Raw genomic sequence first — 20419 nt, 5'->3', positions numbered from 1 at the left:
GGGGGGGGGGGGGTGGGGGCAGGGAAGCAGGCTCCCCGCCCAGCAGAGAGCCTGATTCGGAACTCGATCCCAGGGCCCTGAGATCATGACCCGAGCCGAAGGCAGAGGCTTTAACCGACTGAGCCACCCAGGTGCCCCAAATAAATAAGATCTTTAAAAAAAAGTAATCTACACTCTAGGAGATTTTCATTATTATCTACTAAAGAACAGTAAGCTCAAAATGTCAGTTATTAAAAAATTCAGGTCACTTCTAGTTCTTACTAGTGAGGAAGGGGAAGCTATTAACAGCAACTGAAGTAAAATTTTATGTATTTACTTAACTTTTTAAAAGTTTATTTATTGTTTTTATTTTTTGTTAACCTTTACCCCCAGTGTGGGGCTCCAACTCATGATTCTCAGATCAAGCCAAGAGTCGCATGCTCTTCTGACTGAAGCAGTTACATGCCCCAAAAGTGAAATTAAAAAAAATATTTTAGGGGCGCCTGGGTGGCTCAGTCATTAAGCCTCTGCCTTCGGCTCAGGTCATAATCCCAAGGTCCTGGGTTCGAGCCCCACATCGGGCTCTCTGCTCAGCAGAAGCCTGCTTCTCCTTCTCCCACTCCCCCTGCTTGTGTCCCTCTCTGGCTGTGTCCCTCTCTGTCAGATAAATAAAATCTTTAAAAAAAAATAAAAAATAAATAAAAAACATTTTATTTAGAGACATGACCTCTACTCTCTTTTGCTGCGAAGAGGAAAAAAGAAAAACAACCAAGAATAATTCTTAAAATAGTGGTCATGTCCATCCATCAATTCCTATCAACACAGATCCTTTGTCCAAGTCTCAAGTCGTGACATTCTAAATGCCTCTTAACAGCTCTCCCTGCACTTAGTCTCTTTCCTCCAAACTATCTCCCACCCTTCCACCTTTCCCCCAGCCAAAAAACTCTGAAGAGCACAACTGTTAAGACATATAAAAATTGACTTTTAAAATGTCTTGCTTCAAAATTTTAAAGCCAAGAGTTTTTGTTTTTTTTTTTTTTTAAGGATTTTATTTATCGGAAAGTGGGGGGTAGGGGAGAAAGGGACAAGTTGACTCCATACAGAGCCCTGGCTCAATCATGACCTGAACAGAAACCAAATGTTGGAAGCTAAACTGACTGAGCCACCCAGGTGTTCCAAAGCCCAGAGTTCTTAAACTGACATTTGAGGTTCATCAAATCTGCCCCCACTTTACTTTTCCATCATTTCACTGATGCAACATTTATATAGGTCACACCAGCTTTTCAATGCTCCCAGCAAATTCTATACTTTTGCATATTAATGAGCTTATGCTATTGCCTAACATATAATGCTTTCCCAATTTTTCTCTATCTGCCTACGCAGTTCTCTCCCAATTTTCAAAGCCAGCCCAAGTTCTTCCTCCTTCCTGAAAACTTTTCTTTGCAATTCCAGGTACCCATGCTCTCTCCTGTTGTTCTATCACCTCCTTCCTCTTCCAAACTGCTTGGAGCACTTAAAGTGTACTCTATTCTACAAACGCCAATACCTCATATACATCCCTCTTCTGTGAGACTGTAAAATCAGACAAAAATCAGGACTATACCAAATCTGTCTTTGGACTGCTTAATATCAATAGATACGCTGTTATACATGATATGCACTCAATAGTCTGAGTACATTCATACCATAGACTACTATTTAATAAAAAGGAATAAACTGTTGATACAAGCAACAATTTGGCTCACAATCCTTTGAGTCAGTCTCAAAAGGTCACATACTATATAATTACATTTATAGGATATTCTCAAATGACAAGATTACCGGAATGGAAAACAGCTTAGTGGCTGCCTGGGGTTAGGGATAATGTGAGGGAGGGGGTGGGCGTGACTTTATAAAAGGGTGGCACAAGGGAGATCTTTATCATGATGAAATAGATCTGCACCTTGTGGTGGTAGTTACACAAATATATATATATGTAATAAACTGAAGCAAAACCATACATTCATATTGTACCAATGTTAAATTTCTGATTTTGATATGGTACTATAATTAAGATATAACCACTGGGTGAAATGCATGACAGATACACAGGAGTTCTCTGTACTCTGTTCGCAGCTTCTTATAATCTGTAATTATTTCAAAATAAAAAGTAAAAAAGAACACCATCCAACTTTTTTTTTTTACTAAATATGTATATTTTCTAATTTTATTCAAGTTAAGCACAATCTATAACTACTGAGACAAAGTAAATTTCGCAAACCTATTTTTTTTTCTCGCAAACCTATTTCTTTTTTTTTCTCGCAAACCTATTTCTTATAACCTATAAATATCTTAGAGCTAAGTGGCTTTTAAAACGTATAGGCATAAACAGCAATTGTCTCTGGGTGTGGGGACTGGGAAGTGGAGGATGAGGAATGGGAGAGAAGCTACATTTTCAACCATCTACTTTTTGTACTGAGCAGATTTTAACCATGTCAGGAATTATTTTTAAAAACTGTTTTCATCAAATAGAGTAAATACGAGAACTTTTATTAAAAAATATAAGGAATGAAGAACACCCTTAAACACTCAGTTTAAGAAAAAGAACATTACCATTAGCTTTCAACCTCTTGCATATCCTTCTTCATTTTTATTACATTCTTTCCCCCCAGAGATGTCGGATCCCTTGAATTTTGTGTTTATCATCGCTTGCCGTTCTTTACAGTTTTACCAGGTTTCTATCGCTAAACATTACATTCTAAAGAATATATTCTTTCACGTGTTTTTGAACTTAATATAAATGGAATCTTACTGTATGTATCTTACTGTGACTTGTTTTTCCCCCACTTAACACTATGGTGCTGAAATTCATCTATGTCACTGTATATTACCAATTCATTCATATCTGCTGCTATAGAATATGCCATATGAACATATCACAATTTATAAAAGAGATCAGTATCCAATGTGTATAAATAGAAGGTAGGGACACTGGTACTAAAAAAATATATAGCATGTTTGAAATTATACATATATTATACACAGACATACTCAAACATACACATACAGTATATATTCTGTTTGATGGAAACAGTTTTGTTTGGTGATATTCTTGGACCTAAAATTGCTCTCACTTGCATAACATCTCAATATCAAACTCCTTTGCTTGGAAATAAAGCTGGGATTGATTTTTATATAGATTGATGATGCCAAGGCATGTGCCTATAAGAAATATACAATTGTTTTGGTTATTCCGCATTTCTGTCACGCAAGAATTATTTTTTCAATTAACATACACATGTATTTTATAGTATTCTTCTATTCTAAAAATTATAAAACAAAATTAGTGGAAATCTAAAAATTAACAGTCCCTTCCTTATAGCACAATATTTGTTATTTCTAGAGTACCTAATAAAACCTAGTAAGACACAGGGACAATATTATTTACCAAAAAATAAGTAACAGCAAAAGCAAGAAAATGAAGATTTACATAAAATAGAAAAATGAATGAGAAGTGTACACTACTTGTAGAAATATAACTCTCAGAAAACACAACTTACCTTTAATGTTGAAATCCCAACCTTTCCTGGAGACCTGTACAGAAATAAAAGGAAGGAGGTGAATAGTGGAATCAAGAAAGGAAATACTTCTATACATTTATTCAAGAGAAGCCCACATAAAAAAAATTTATATAGTTTGTGATTGAAAAAAGTCTTCTGTGCACATAGAAAATGTAGAAAACATAAAGAAGTAGAGAAGAAAATACAAGTGACCCATAATCCTACAATCTAAAGATTTGAGTATATACCTTTTCTCTTCCCAGGTACTTATGATGTTTAACCCTATAATAAGTATCCTTGGAAATAAAATTCTGTGCTCTTCCATGATAAATGTCTTTAAAGTAAATTTTCTATGGGTGCCTGGGTGGCTCAGTCGGTTCAGCTCCCAACTCTTGATTTCAGCTTGGGTCATGATCTCAGGTTTGTGAGATCAAGACCACAGTAGGGCTCCACATTGGGCATGGAGCCTGCTTAAGAGTCTCTCTCTCCCTCTCCCTTCACCCCCCCCTCCCCATGTCATGTGTATTTTCTCTCTAAAAGTAAGTAAATCTTAAAACAAAACCCAAAACAAACAAACAAAAACCCCAGTAGCTATATAAAATAATGTGCACCATGTAACTGTAGTACCTGGACAATATAATTCCATATTAACAAAGGACAATTTCCAGAAATGAAAAATATATTCCCAATTATTTGGCTTCCTGGGCAAACCTATACTGCTATGTAACAAAATTCTCTTTATCCAGAGGTGATTAGGACCAAGGCCATTATGATATTTAAAAAAAGGAAAAAAGAGCGGTGCTTGGGTGGCTCAGTAGGTTAAGCCTTGGACTCTTGATCTGATCTCACGATGGTGAGATCAAGCCCCACATTCGGCTCTACCCTCCATGGAGAGTCTGCTTTTCTCCTTTTCCCTCTACCCCCCCATTCAAGCACACGGTCTCTCAAATAAATAAATCTTAGAAAAAGAAAAAAGATTCCACACAAAGGATGTCTAGAACAATGTAAGTGCAATCAAAATTACAAAAATAAAAACAAAAACCTTGAAGGGGCTTGAATTTCTATGTGGCATATATTCTGTTTTTTTTTTTAAATTTTTAATTTTTTTAAATTTATTTTTTATTAAAGATTTTTATTTATTTATTTGACAGAGAGAGATCACAAGTAGGCAGAGAAGCAGGCAGAGAGAGAGGAGGAAGCAGGCTCCCCGCTGAGCAGAGAGCCCAATGCGGGGCTCGATCCCAGGACCCTGAGATTATGACCTGAGCCGAAGGCAGAGGCTTAACCCACTGAGCCACCCAGGCGCCGCTGTGGCATATATTCTGAATGCCAATTAGGAAAAAAAAAATCACCCACCTCAGAGGTGTAGATGCAAAATGAAGTAAGATTTAAAAAAAAAACAAAAACTGAAGCCCCGTATGAGGTAGAAAAGGGAAGAAAAAGAAAATCTACTTTCCCTATGGCCTTCACTTTGAGAAATCTAACCAGGTTTTTTAGCTGTCAAAGAAAAAAAAATACACACAGAATGTGGAGCCACATTTATCTGTTACGTAACCAATTTCATAAAGAACGCTTTCTGGCCGTTTAGTCACAGGATCTAAATTATGGGCCAATTGTTGACACACATGGAAATAGTCCAGATTGGTTCTAACAGGACTTTACATATAGCGATGTACAAACTGTAAAGAGTAATTTATTACTTCCTTCTGAGAGCCAAGGGGACATAATGAAAAGAGCAAGAGCTTTCAAAAGCATATGGACTCTGCTTCAATAGTCTTTCTACCATTTACTCTACATGTGATCTTGATCAAATCATTTAATTTCTCCAAACCTCAATCTCCTCTGTAAAAGGGTAAAAGCACTCTATTTCACAGAACTTCTGTAAGGACTAAGTGAGAGCCATAGGGCACCCACAGTAAGTGGGAGTTTCTTTAGCAGCTTTAAACTGCTTCATCCAAACTCACAAATGATGAGCTTCAGCAAGTGCCTCCAAGATACTCTGGCAGTTTGTCAGCAGCGGGGAGCCCGAGTCCAGTTTTTGAACACAGAAAAGATACCCTAAAGGCTGTCAAACTCCAGCCCACTTACCAACAGGGAATATGAAAAAAATCAGATTATACTGAGCTGGTGATTAAAATGGATCTGGCTTACATTCTGTGATGCCATTAAACAAAAAACTAGTAACAAAAGACACTCATGTTTGAAACATTATTTTAAGTGTTATGAAGTTGTTATGGTCTTGGTAGGCAGTAAAACATTTCAGACTACTATACCTTCTTCTAGGCTAATCAAGCCTAAGATGGTCTTTACCAGGGTAGCCTGCAGGTAAGACCAGAATTCTTTTATGATACATTTTTTGGAACCATTTATAGAACATTGGCATCTAGTAAAAAGTGAAAGTAGTGGCATCTGGGTGGCTCAGTAGGTTGGGCCTCTGCCTTCGGCTCGGGTTGTGATCTTGGGGTCCTGGGATCAAGCCCCGAGTCGTGCTCTCTGCTCTGCGGGGAGCCTGCTTTCCCTCCCCTCTCTGCCTGCCTCTCTGTCTACTTGTGATCTCTGTCAAATAAATAAAATCTTAGCTAAAATGATTTGTATTATGTGCCAAGTTTATAAAAGGACGATTAGTTTCAACCTAAGAAACAGTAAATCATTACTTAGTATTCCCACAGGAAGTGTTCCTAATGGGGCACTGTAATAATAATAAAACAATGGCCAACATTTATTAAGCATGTGCCTCAAACCTTGCTAAGACTTGACTTGTTCCAGCTTCTTTCGTCCTCACAACTTTCCTATGAGGTAGTTTTATTACCTTCCCTATTTTACACAACAAAACTTGAGGCTTGGGTCAGATGAGGTCATTTAAATTGCACTGCTAATAAATAGTTGGGCCAGAATTAGATCCCAGTCAGTTTGATGCTGAGAGCCCACGCTCTAAAATACCTCGCAATACTGCCTCCTTTCTGGGTAAGGTGTTAAGATGATGATTATGAAAATATCCTAATTGGTGTTATGAATGAACATCGAAGTAAAAGCAATTAGTGCTGCTTCTTGAGTTGGACCAGATTGATTAAGTCAAAAGCTCTGAATCCTAATGTGCCTTGTACAATTACAATTAACACCTAATTGATTTGGCACTGCTAGGGAATAAAATAATGAAACATTCTATATATAATATTTCAAGAGATGAAGGTTCTCTTTCAGTGCCTATTTTTTGAAAGTATTTTAATTATTTTTGAATTTCCATTTCAAAAGCTGTTTGTAAATAAGCACATCATGGGCTAAGTCTTGCCATTTCAGTAATCTTCCCCTTGAAAATACCTTCTTAAAGGATATAAAATTTTCCCTTTCTTATTGACTTTGAGTAATTATGCTCAAATACCACACTACATTTTAATATAGTACTGCCCTCCAGGGACACTTATTTGCAGGGACTTTATTTGCCTTCACACTATAGGACCCTAGGCTATTATGGTTGGAATTTCTGTTTTACAGTTTTGAATCTCTTTCTTCAATTTAAGTGGTCATTTTAATTGGTCACTTCTTACAGTTGGCCATGTACCTATCTTTAAAAGCTTCTCTCCCCATCCCCTTCTAATTTTTTTTAAAGATTTTATTTATTTTTGTGACAGAGAGAGAAAGTGAGCAAGTCCAAGCACAGGGAGTGGCAGGCAGTGGGAGAGGGAGAGGCAGGCTCCCCCTTGGGAGCAGGGAGCCCAAGCAGAGCTTAACGCCAGGAGTCCTGGGATGATGAGCTGCGCCAAAGGCAGATACTTAACTGACTAAGCCACCCAGGTACCCCATCCCCTCCTAATTTTTGCTTCTAATCCTCATTGAGAGGGGAAACCAGGTTTTCAAAACTGGAATTGTAAATCTAAAGGAAGAATCCAGAAATTCTGAGTGGGGGTCTCCCCATGAGAATTTTTGTACACGATTTTACTGTGGACTTTGTGGCACTTTTTTTGATTGTTCAGACTGCTTAAGTTATTACTTCTTATTTTCAGCTGTACTAGAGAATCCATTTCCAAAGAAGTGGCTGCCAGGTAAGGGAGGAGTCCGTAATCTTAAGTATCTCTGGACAATAGCTCAACTCAGCCTCTATTTCTCCGTCTCTAACTTCAAAGTAGAGATAACACTATACTATATCAAGGCGATTATGGGCCTAAACTATTCATCTTCAAGTTTGGGGACAGGAGAAATGGGTGTCTGGAGGTCAAGAAAATTAAGTTCTACTTTAGGTATTCCCAACAAACAGCTGCATGACCTTTAAGCAGGAGTTTTTTTTAGAGTTCCTGTAATTTTAGGATATTTTAAGACCGTTCATTAGCTTAGGAGAGAAGATGCTGATTTATATCATGATTAATGATCTAAATCTTATACCCTCAGATTTCCCTTAAACTTGAGATATACTGTGGGAAACAATGACATAATCCAACACACACATCCAGAAACGGCCAGTATTACTTTATACATCTAGTTAACTAGAAAAATATTCCTTCAAAATTTTGTAGACGCTAAATATCATAAATTAGATTCATTGTTTTTACAGGTTAAGGTCAGTACCTTTTTCCCCAGGAAAAGTCTAAATGCCTACATAAAAGTAACTTTTACTGCACCCCACACAAGTGAAATCTTAAAGAAATTCTAAAATGGGGCGCCTGGCTGACTTGGTCAGTAGAGCAAGGACTTTTTTTTTTTTTAAGATTTTATTTATTTATTTGACAGAGAGAAATCACAAGTAGATGGAAAGGCAGGCAGAGAGAGAGAGAGAGAAGGAAGCAGGCTCCCTGCTGAGCAGAGAGCCCGATGCGGGACTCGATCCCAGGACCCTGAGATCATGACCTGAGCCACCCAGGCGCCCCTAGAGCAAGGACTTTAAGTCTTTGAGTCCTGAATCCAAGACCCACACTGGGTATGGAGCCTGCTTAAAAAAAAACCAAACCAAACCAAACCAAACTCCAAATAGGTAGACATACTTATGTATTGGTAGTATACCCCTACTTAAATAAAACCTAACAAACCAAAATGAGAGCTTCAAAAGTTCATTTTTTCATTTGAAAAGTTTTATCATAGGGTAATTTTATTTATTTTTATTTTTTTCAAAGACTTTTTTATTCATTTGACACAGAGATAGAGTACAAGTACGCGGAGTGGCAGGCAGGGGGAGAGGGAGAAGCAGGCTCCGCTGAGTAGAGAATCTGATGCAGGGCTCAATCCCGGGACCCTGGGATCATGACCTGAGCCAAAGGAAGATGCTTAACTGACTGAGCCACTCAGGTGCCCCAACAGAGTATTTTTAAATGAAATATTTTCAACATATTTAAATATCTGATTGACAAAGTTTAATTTAAATAATAAATGTGTTTCTTATAAAGTTGAACAAAACATAAAAGCTAAACTTCCTTGACTACCTAATAGCATAAGTAAAACTTCAAACATACTAATAATACTAGTTACAAAGAAAGAAAATCTTTGAGTTTGCAAGTTTCTGAAATTGAAGACAATATCTACCAATGACACTATTAAATTTAAACATGAAAAACAAGCAATTTCTAAAATAGCTTTATAATAAAGGCTGTTGTAAAAAAAAAAAATACTGGTATTCTACTAAAAAAAAACCCCACAGGGCTTACAGATCAAACATTAAAATTATTTTTACTGTGGCTTCCACTTGGGTTTTGAATAAAAATAAAATTATCAAACTAGAACTTCAGTAATTTTCAATACAGAGAGAGTATCTCAAGTCATTAAACCCTTTTAAAAAGATTTTATTTGAGAGAAAGTGAGAGTGAACGAGATCACAGAGGGAGAGGAGGAGGGAGAAGCAAACTCACTGCTGAGCAGGGAGTCCAGCACAGGGCTTCATCCTAGGACCCCTGGATCATGACCTGAGCCAAAGGTAGATACTTAATGTACTGAGCCACCCAGGCACCCCTCATTATATTCTGTTTTGTATAAGAAAGTTATTTTCATGTACTTACTATGTTGAGCTTACACTAACAAAGTTCATGTTTGTATATAAAATAAATGTGACAGATGGTTTCTCTAAGTCCCTATCCATTTAGCATTTTAATTATAGTTTTCCTTTTGCAGCTAGGGTATTTGTGTTTAGAACAATTCATTTTAATGTCTGCACAATATTCATTATTTTTTTAATTTACATGGATTCAAAACATTGCCTTGGTGATTGTGCAAGACAATACAGGAGTTACTTTTCTTTTATAAACTCTGACCTGATCCAGCGATAGCCTATACATACCTTCAGCACAATTTCATTAGAATAATAAGGTCACACTTCCTATGCCCAGTCACTAGACTTGGATCTGAGGACAATAACTGCAACTTACCTAAAAATTGCTCACCAAGTGTACATGGGAAGCACAATGTCCAATCCTTTATAAGCTCTGACACAATAATACTGCATTCAATACAATTTCAGTGAAAGCTTAACAAATATGCAAGCAAACAACACTTTGTTAATCCTCCTAGATACCTTGACTTTGTAACTCGCTAAACCTGACTCTAGTAACTGTAAGAACATACTCATTTACTTTGGAAAAACAAAATCAGTCTTATAGAAAATGCAGAGCAGCAGGCTATTTTTAAGAGATGTGGATGCAACATAACTGTGGGTTTTCTGTTACAGGGCACAGAAGTGCATATACCTATCTATTGATGTTGCCTGGCGTTAAAGAAATTTATAGTAATTCTTTTCAAAATCCTAAAAAGTAAACAGAACAAAACCAAACCCTGAAATCCTAAAAGGATTTTTTTTTAAAGGGAAGAATAATTTTTTTGAAGATTTTATTTATTTGAGAGAGCGAGCGGGCAAGCAAGCAGGGTTCGGAGCAGAGGAAGAGGGAGCAGAATCCCCACTAAGCACGGAGTCCAACACGGGGCTCAATCTCCCAACCCTGAGATCATGACCTGAGCCTAAATCAGACGCTTAGCCAATCGAGCCACTCAGGTACCATGGGAAAAATAATTTTTTAAAAGTGTCTGAAGGAAGTTTAAGAACCATTTATACTAATGATCTCATTTCATATGTGAGGAAAATGAGGCTAAATAAGGAGACATTAACCCATTCATTTAACATTTACCTACTGTTTACCATGTACCAGCACAGTGCTAAGCCCTGGGTGTAAAACAATGAACAAAGCCAACATGATCCCAACCACTGTAGAGCTTAACCTAAGATCAAAGGCCTAGTTAGGACTAGGACACAAGCCTCTTTGCTGATTCTAACAACCCATGCAGCCTGTGAACTTACCCTAATAATTCTAAAAACCATGGTTTCACATGGGTATGTAGCCAACCAAGTAGAACTGGCCACTTATTACAGCTTTGATAATCCAAAGTGCCACCACAAATTGCCTGGGGAAGACACGGGGGGCCCAGAGACTGAGAAGGCAACATAACATCAATTTGGAAGTTGAAGGGCTAGAAGTTTATAACATGAGCTAGAACCAAGAGGTAGGCCTTTTAGTCCTGGATCTGCTAGTAACAATGTGACTGACCATAAAAACATATTCTGGGGGAGTTTTTCCAACTTTCAATTACGGCCATTTCAAACATATACAAAATTGGATAATATTATGAACCCACATGTACAATATATTGACCATGTTCAATAATGACACCAATACTCTTCCCCCACACCCCTGCCAGATTATTCTGAAGCAAATCCCAGAAACTGTTTTATTTTTACCCAGAAAAATGTTATGTATCTAAAAGAGACTTCTATTTAAACATAACACCACAGGGGCACCTGGGTGGCTCAGTTAGTTTGGTGACTGCCTTCGACTCAGATCATGATTGGTCCTGAGATGGAGTCCCACATCTGGCTCCTGGCTCAACAGGGAGCCTGCTTCTCCTTTCCCTCTCCCTCTACCTGCTACTCTGCCTGCTTGCGCTCACTCTGTCTCTCTCTCACTCTGTCTCTCTCTCTGTCAAATAAATAAATAATTCTTTAAAAAAACACATTAAAAAAATAAAACATAACCACAATACTATTATCAAATTTAACAATACTCTAGTATACAGTCACGAATTCATATTACCCAGATTGTCTCAATTAGTTTTTACAGTTGGTTTCTTTCAATTAATATCCAAATAAGGTCCATGTGTTATAATCAATTGATACGTCTCTCTCAATCAGTAGGGTCCCCTTCAATCTCTTATTTCTTGCAGTTCATGTATTGGAAGAAATAGGTTATTCATCCTGAAGAGGATTTTCAGGGCAGTTAAACTACTCTTTATGATACCATAATGAGGAGTACATGTCATACATTTGTCCAAACCTGTAGCATGTCTAACACCAAGGGTGAACCCTCAAGTAAACTATGGACTTTGGGTGATTATGATGTGTCAACGCAGATTCCTCAATTGTAACAAGTGTACCACTCTGGTAAGGTATGCTGATAATGTGGGAGGTTACGCCTGTGTGAGTGGGAGGAGGTAAATGGGGAATCTCTGTACCTTCCTCTCAATTTTGCTGTGAACCTATAACTGCTCTTTAAAAAAAAAGGTCTTAAATCAACCAATCAAACAACAACAAAAAAAGAAACTACGCTGTTCATCCTGTAGAAATTCTTATGGTCTGAATTTTGTTGACTGCATTTCCACAATGTCATATCATAAAACATATTTTAAAGGAAAATATGCAGGGGGCGCCTGGGTGGCTCAGTGGGTTAAAGCCTCTGCCTTCAGCTCCTGTCATGATCCCAGGGTCCTGGGATCGAGCCCCACGTTGGGCTCTCCGCAGGGCGGGGAGCCTGCTTCCTCCTCTCTTTCTCTGCCTGCCTCTCTGCCTACTTGTGATCTCTGTCAAATAAATAAATAAAATCTTTAAAAAAATAAAGGAAAACATGCAGAAGAAATTGGAAGGAGGAAACGGGTACTTGTCCAAAGAAAACTGCAAACACCTGTAAGAACAATATCACAATATCACAAATAGCTCAAAATGTGCTAGGATTTAAAAAAAAAAGACACAAATTTTAATTTATATTCAGAACAAGAACAAGAAAAGGTACAGGTCTGCTTATATGTATAGACAAATAGTATAATGTAAAAGGCTGCCTTAATTCTTCTTCTTTTTCCAATCAAGATTACTGACAGTCAAACCAGAAAAAAGCAAAACTGCAGAATGAGAAATTTGATCCCAAAGCATTCAAGGAGATAAAAGTACCTAGATAATCTAAATGAGTTCAGTTTTCCTGTCCCAGACAAATTATACCCTAGCATACCCCCAAGAATTCACACAGCTTACTTCCTTATCTAAAACCTTTAAAGAATCAAGAGTCTGGAAGAAGAAAATGAGAAAAACACTAGATAGTCAACATTGGAAAGCAGGTAGATGCTAAAAACTATAAACAGAGTCAATTCTAAGCAAAATTCTTCAGTATACCATTAAATGGATTAAGGGCCCTAGGTGTGGGTAAAAGATAATTAAGAGTCAGTAAGCATTCACAGAAAGCCAATCATATGAGATTAACCTAATTTCCTTTTCTGATAGGGTTACTGGCCTACAATATAAAGGAATACCCTATACATACAAAAAAATCTGGATTTAAGCACTAAATCCCTTTTCTTAAAAAAGAGATTTTAAGGGCATCTGGGTGGCTCAGTCCTTAAGCATCTGCCTCTGGCTCAGGTCATGATCCCAAAATCCTGGGATCAAGCCCTGCATCAGGTTCCCTGCTTGGTGGGCAGCCTGCTTCTCCCTTTCCCACTCCCCCTGCTTGTGTTCCCTATCTCGCTATATCTCTCTGTCAAATAAATAAAATCTTGAAATAAATAAATAAATAAATAAATGTTTTATTTTTAAGTAATCTCTATATCCAATGTGGGGCTCAAACCCATAACCCTGAGATCAAAAGTCACATGCTTGACCCACTGAGCCAGCCATGATAGACAGCAAAGAGATGTAGGCTAGAATACACTTAGGTAGGTTTGTAACTGGTTAAACATTACTCAAGGTATGCTGATTAACAAATCAATGAAAAATCATAAGGAACTATTAAATAATTTCTCCTGTGCTCTGTCTTCCTTCCTTTTTTTTTTTTTTAAGTAATCTTGACACCCGATGTGTGGCTTGAATTTACAACCCTGAGATCAAGAGTCTCATGCTCTACCAACTGAGCCAGCCAGGCACTCCATCCTATTTTATTCTTATTAATGTCTTGAACGTGGACACTGAGGGCCTATCTACCAAATTTACAGATGACACAAAGTGAGGGATAAGGAATATACTAGCTGACAAGGCCCCAAAATATTTTATAACACATTAGAACAATAAACCAAATCTTAAAAGACTGCAGTGTAGTAGGGATAATGGTAAAATGAATCATTGGGGAGATGTGATTTAAGAGCAAACCAGGTAAAAACATTTAGGTATCAGGTCATGATCTCAGGGTCATATCAAGCCCTGCATCAGGCTCTGCACTCAGCGGGGAGTCTGCTTGAGATTCTCTCTCCCTCTCCCTCCGCCCACCCACTCTACTCTCTTTCTCCCTCTGTAAAATAAATAAATAAATAAATAAATAAGAATATTGTGTACAATTGGGATACCACAATTTAAGAGAAACACTGATGAAACAGAACATATTTGAAAAAGAGAAACAATTTAGTGAATGTTCTAGAAACCAAGCAGAATTATACATAAAACTAAAGATGCTAACCTGGAGAAGATAAGGAAGGAAATGAATGACCCTACTTTTTGGATCTGGAATTTATTTTGGAAAGTACAGGCAGTGAAACTCTGCATATAGTCTAATTTTCTCACTGAAACATATTCTAAACTCTTACTTTATTTTTGATATGTACAAAAAAGTACATGTAGCATATGCATGTAATTCTGAAGCATAACAAATACAATGAACAATGATTCCCCATGTCACCTGAGAACAAGAATAGCATCAAGACCAGTACAGCTACTGTGTTGCTCTATCTGCTGCCTTTCCCTCTGAGGAAACCACTAGCCCAGATTTGATTTATTGTTCCCTTACTTTATCATTTAAAAATGTAAGGTATCAGGGCGACTGGGTGGCTCAGTGGGTTAAGCCTCTGCCTTCGGCTCGGGTCATGATCCCAGAGTCCTGGGATCCAGCCCGGCATCAGGCTCTCTGCTCAGCGGGGAGCCTGCTTCCCCCTCCCTCTCTGCCGCCTCTCTGCCTGCTTGTGATCTCTCTCTGTCAAGTAAATAAACAAAATCTTAAAAAAAAAAAAAAAAGTAAGGTATCCTTAAACAATACATTGTTGTTTCTGAGCTTTGTTTTCACTGATGCACTTCCAAAGAAAAAAGTGTTAGATTCAAAATTAAACACTGCACTCAAAAATGTTAGTATTCCTGTTAGAGTGAAGGCTACCTTTATCATTGCATACTCTAGTTGTATTTAAATCTCACAACTGTGCCCATAACCACCAGTCATCTTCTGCTTCTCTCCCACCAAGGGCTGCCAGATTTAGCAACTACAAATATAGGCTGTCCAGTTAAATTCCAATTTCAGATAAATAACAAATACATTTTTGGTATATTGACCTAAAACTGGAATTTCACTGGCAGTCCTATATTTTATTTGGTGACTATTCCACACCCAAGTTAATTAAGTGGACAACTAATCCTATGATCTGTTAGTGTGTGGTAAAGGGAAAAAGTGGGAGGAACTGAATGGTCACTATCATTGCATAAATATTCATCGAAGTATTCAATAGTGTTCACTGACCAGAAAAAAAGAAAAAAAAACCTTGCACATGTGTGAATTTAAAGCTTTCCCACAATGCATTCAGTGCATATGCCCAAAAGCAAATACTACTGTATATATGTAGTTAAGTACGTTTTTCAAAAGTGCTCAGCAAAGAGTACGAAGGCATATTAATAGCTTAATTATTTTGGCTTAGATTATCGCCTTCCCCAAAAATCAAAAAATAAATAAAAAAACAAGATGGCTACTATAACAAATTGACAAAACCTCTAGATATGCAAATTGACTTATAACCATTATTTAAAGATATTTATATCATTTTGAAGCTGTTCTCAGTCAACATGTTCAAAGTGAGGGTAACCTATATAGTTCGAATAAACATCAACAGCCAACTTTCTAGATCAGTATCAGTTAAAATTATGTTGCCATTTAAAAGGGATCCAGGGGCGCCTGGGTGGCTCAGTGGGTTAAAAGGGATCCAAGTGGCACCTAGATGGCTAAGTAGGTGGAGCATATGACTCTTGATCTTGGGGTTTTGAGTTCAAGCCCCACAATTGGGTATAAAGATTACTTAATTAACTAAAACCCTTAAAAATAAATAAATAAGGGGCACCTGAATGGCTCAGTTAGTTAAGTGTCCGACTCTTGATTTTGGCCCAGGTCGTGATCTCAGGTTTGTGAGATTAAGCCCTGCTTGGGCTCGGTGCTGGGCATGGAGACTGCTTAAGATTCTCTCAGGGCGCCTGGGTGGCTCAATCCGTAGGCATCTGCCTTTAACTCAGGTCATGATCCACTCAGCAGGGAATCTGCTTCTTCCTCTGCAGCTTCCTCCTGTTCATGCCCTCTCTCTCTCCCTCTCTCCCAAATAAATAAAATCTTTTTAAAAAGGGGGGGATTCAATTATTATATATACAATATCTTTTTAGGACACTCTTCATTTTTTAAAAAAAGATTTTACCTATTTATTTGACAGACAGAGATCACAAGTAGGCAGAGAAGCAGGCAGAGAGAGCGGGGGAAGCAGGCTCCCCGCCAAGCAGAGAACCCGATGCGGGGCTTGACCCCGGGACCCTGGGATCATGACCTGAGCTGAATTTGAAGGCAGAGGCTTTAACCCACTGAGCTACCCAGGCACCCCAGGACACTCTTCATTTTATAAAAAGGATACTAGAAATATTTCAGATACATTATTTGTCAACCAAAAAAATTTTTTTTGCAGTCTTCTGCAATATGAAGGATTTGCTTCCCAAGTCTGTCATTACATAATCTCAAAATCCTTCCATAACCACAAGCACTAATAGCCCCTAGATTTGAATGGCAATCAATACAAGTGTGTATTAAGAACCTTTATAGATTAAATTCCCCAAATAGAAGCTAGTTGCATGTACTGTTTTGCCTGGCTTACTGCAAAACCCACGTTTTGAAATCAGGTATTGACCTGTGTGATTATAGATAGGAGTCTTGGTTTTTCAGAGCTTCAGCAAGTGGTTTCTCTCCAGGAAATCACTGGATCACCTTTTCCAATTTTTTTTTGAAAGACTTTTTATTTATTTGACAGACAGAGACCACAAGTAGGCAGAGAGGCAGGCAGAGAGGGGAAGGGAAGCAGGCTCCCTGAGGAGCAGAGCGCCTGATGCAGGCTCTCAATCCCAGGACCCTGGGATTATGACCTGAGGTGAAGGCAGAGGCTTTAACACACTGAGCCACCAAGGCGCCCCACTTTTTCCAATTTTAAACTTAAATCTTCATCACTCACATGCTATGGCTTTATGGTAATCAGGCCTTAAAATCATGGTGCAAGTGCTTAAGTCTGTTTTAGAAAAGAATACTGCATTTATGTGGTTTCAAAAAACCAGATCCCACAAACCACCCTACCTCTAGTTTCTCATCCTTTAGTTACAGATCATGCCTTTGGGCTTGCTGTTCCTCTACCTCTTACCTGAGGGTTATCTGAAAAGCAAACAAACACAATCTGTAAGCCTTCTGACAATAGGAAGGAAGGAGAGTGCAAACTAAACCTACATTTGCCACCTGCTTCATAGTCAACTAAACGACTAGGAACTCAAAGATCCACTTCCTAAAGCACACAAATAAAATATTAAAAGCAATCTCATACTTAACATTCACATTTCCAGACTTTATACTATACTAGATGAAAAAAATATACCAAAACAATTTTGCAACACAAAGAAAAATGGATGAACAAAGTCTTTTTCTGTCAGTAAGAGGATGCACCTTTTTCTAGGCTCTGAGGAAAAAAAAAAAAAGTTGGTTGGCTCTGAAGAAGCCTCTTGTCAGGTTGCAAAATTCCTGGCAGAGTCCTAAAGGGGTAAAAAGCAGCAATGACATGGAAGAAGGAATATAGAGTGAATCAACTGGAACAAAGCTGGGACATAAGAACATTTTTCTTATAAGAAGGTGGCTACCAACGGCTTAAGAGAGAATTACCCTATAGCTTGATCTTGTTTTTATCCTCCTCTTCTTTTTGCCTTTGCCATCAGGAAAATATAAAAGTAAAATGAGCTTAAGCAGTTTTTCAGGGAATCGAATCAAGCAGAACAAAGAACAGCTGGCCTGTACAAAGTGGGTGCTGGGATTCTAAGGTCCTTGAGGTGAATAGGATATGAGCATAGATAAGGCCTTACCAAGTCATTCAAATAAACAGGTATTAAAGAGTTTTGCTTTCTAAAACCCAGTAAGCTGAAACAGGAAGATATGATGGTAAACTAAGACCAACACCCAAGTGGCTAAGTCTAAATTAGGAATCAGAAGGGTTCTGGTGATCAGAAAACCTTGACATGAAGATTTTCTCCCCACTTAGGTCAGGCAGGAAAAGAACATCAAACAGAAAGCCAAAGACAAAAACAAAAACCCAGGGTTGAACAAAAATTGAAAACAGTTCAAATAGATAAGATATAGTTTTATCTTTAAAATCTTGCTCTATAAATAAAATCTTAAAGGGAGAGGCGGGTGACTGGGTGGCTCAGTTGGTTAAGCATCTGCCTTGGGCTCAGGTCATGATCCCAGGGTCCTGGGATCAAGCCCCGCATCGGGCTCCCTGCTCAGCGGAAAGCCTGCTTCTCCCTTTCCCCTACTCCCTGGTTGTGTTCCCTCTCCTTCTGTCTCTCTCTCTGTCAAATAAATAAAATCTTAAAAAATAAATAAATAGGGGCGCCTGGGTGGCTCAGTCGGCTAAGCCTCTGCCTTTGGCTCAGGTCATGATACCAGGGTCCTGGGATCAAGCCCCATATTGGGTTCTCTGCTTAGGAGGGAGCCTGCTTCCTCCTCTCTCTCTCTCTCTCTCTCTCTCTCTCTCAGCCTGCCTCTCCACCTACTTGTGATCTCTGTCAAATAAATAAATAAAATCTTAAAAATAAATAAATAAATAAATGAATGAATAAAATTTGGTGTGCAGTATTATTCATTGGACTTGAGGTATATACACTGATTTTATTAATCACATTTTAAAAAGATTTTTAAAATATTTATTTGAGAGATGGAGCACGCATGTGAGCGCACTCGGGGAGGAGCAGAGAAAGAGGGACAAGCAGATTCCACGTTGAGTGTGGAGCCCAATGCAGGGCCCAATCCCACAACCCTGAGATCATGACCCAAGCCCAAATCAAGAGTCAGACATCCAACCTACTGAGCCACCCAGCTGCCCAGGCAGATTCTTATGGTAAGGTTTACTAATCAAATATGAAGCAATAAAATCATCCACAGAAAGTGGTAAGTCAAAGAACACCTTCAACTAATAACAGTACTCGAACTAAAGAAATGAGATCTAAGAGAAAATTATTTGCTGGCCTTTCAAAATCGAATCATTCGTAAAAATAAAAAAAATAATTTGTGACAGTACCACACCCATTCTCACAGCTCTATTTTAAGTTGGCTGCTACCAAAAGTGAAAATCCCAACCGGAAAAGTCTAGGAATAGCAGAAAAAAAAATGTTAGGCAATCACAAATGAGTCAATTTTCCTAGTACAATCTATAATGGCATGTTTTAACTAAGCAGTTGAAAATAGGACTCATATTTCCCTAGATACATGGCAACACTGATTTATTAACATTAACAAAAGCCAAGAATATAGTTATAATTATCAAATAGGGAATTAACTGAATCTTTGAGATGTGAATTATTATTTCTATTATTCTTTGAAAGACTATTTTAAGTTTTAAATACTATGAAAGTGAAGAAGTAGAATATATCTAAAATACCTAATATAACTATTTTATCCATGATATTAATGGGAATAGATAGTGAAAAAAATTTGGCACAATGGCTCTGTTTTTCCAAAGTGTATTTTTGTGGTTACATTTATAAACAATCTATAATAAAAGAAAACTTCATAAATATAAATCTAATCACATGTGAAATAATTACAAACTTAAAGTAGATCCTTAATGATATGTATTTTTTCTAAAATGACAACCTGATTTTTCAAAACTAATTTACATAATCCATGTAGTTTTATGCCATATTCCTGAAAGAATATCTTGATAATCTATTTACTGACAAAAATAACAGAAAAATATATCCGCTCCCTGGGCCTACTCAAGAATTCTAAACTAACATTCTACTTTGCACATTTACAGACTTTCAATAAATACCCACATTAAAACAGTAATTCAAGGAGAGGGCATCTATCTCACAATGTCCCAATTTGTCAGAGTGGGTTAGATAAAATCACATCTCTTAATGATTTCAAGTAATTTTTAGTAAAACCATAACAGAAACAGGTAACTAAATTTTTGACTGCCTAGAGAAGTCATTACTAATGCAGTCATGCTAAATCACTTTGCAACCTACTTTTTAAAAAGTAAACAAGAGGTTGGTCTACAGGTTATATCAAAAGCTTTAGCAAGTTAATGTGCTAATATGATTTTGCAAGTTATCTAAAACATCCAGTAGTGTACTAATCTTAAAAAGTAAATGCCAGGGGTGCCTGTCTGGCTTCGTCAGTGGAGCAGGCGATTCTTGATCCTCGGTCTTTCTCTCTCTCTAATAAAAGTCCCATGTTAGGCAGAGCTTACTTTAAAAAAAAAAAAAAAAAAAGTAAATCCCTATAACATCTAAGGTCACCCTATATAAAAATTAGAGCTTTAAAGAATCTGTCATGAAGCACCTGACTGGCTCAGTCCGTTAGGAGTCTGCCTTCGGCTCAGGTCATGATCCCAGGATCCTGAGAATGAACCCTGCG

At 37.7% G+C, this 20419-nt stretch overlaps 1 protein-coding gene across 2 annotated transcripts in view; it reads right to left on the bottom strand.

Moving 5' to 3' along the window:
* The window catches only part of WDR44 (WD repeat domain 44), an 88910-nt gene that overhangs the window by 54837 nt on the left and 13654 nt on the right, over positions 1 to 20419 (bottom strand). For both annotated transcript variants that reach the window (XM_059157121.1, XM_059157122.1), the window contains exon 2: positions 3519 to 3552. In XM_059157121.1, coding sequence (XP_059013104.1) covers positions 3519 to 3552 — 34 coding nt within the window. The remainder of the gene's footprint in view (positions 1 to 3518; positions 3553 to 20419) is intronic.

The sequence above is a fragment of the Mustela lutreola genome, chromosome X (assembly GCF_030435805.1).
Source record: "Mustela lutreola isolate mMusLut2 chromosome X, mMusLut2.pri, whole genome shotgun sequence".
Lineage (NCBI taxonomy): Eukaryota > Metazoa > Chordata > Mammalia > Carnivora > Mustelidae > Mustela > Mustela lutreola.
Note: the sequence above shows the minus strand (reverse complement) of the source record. Positions and strands in the feature narration are given on the sequence as shown.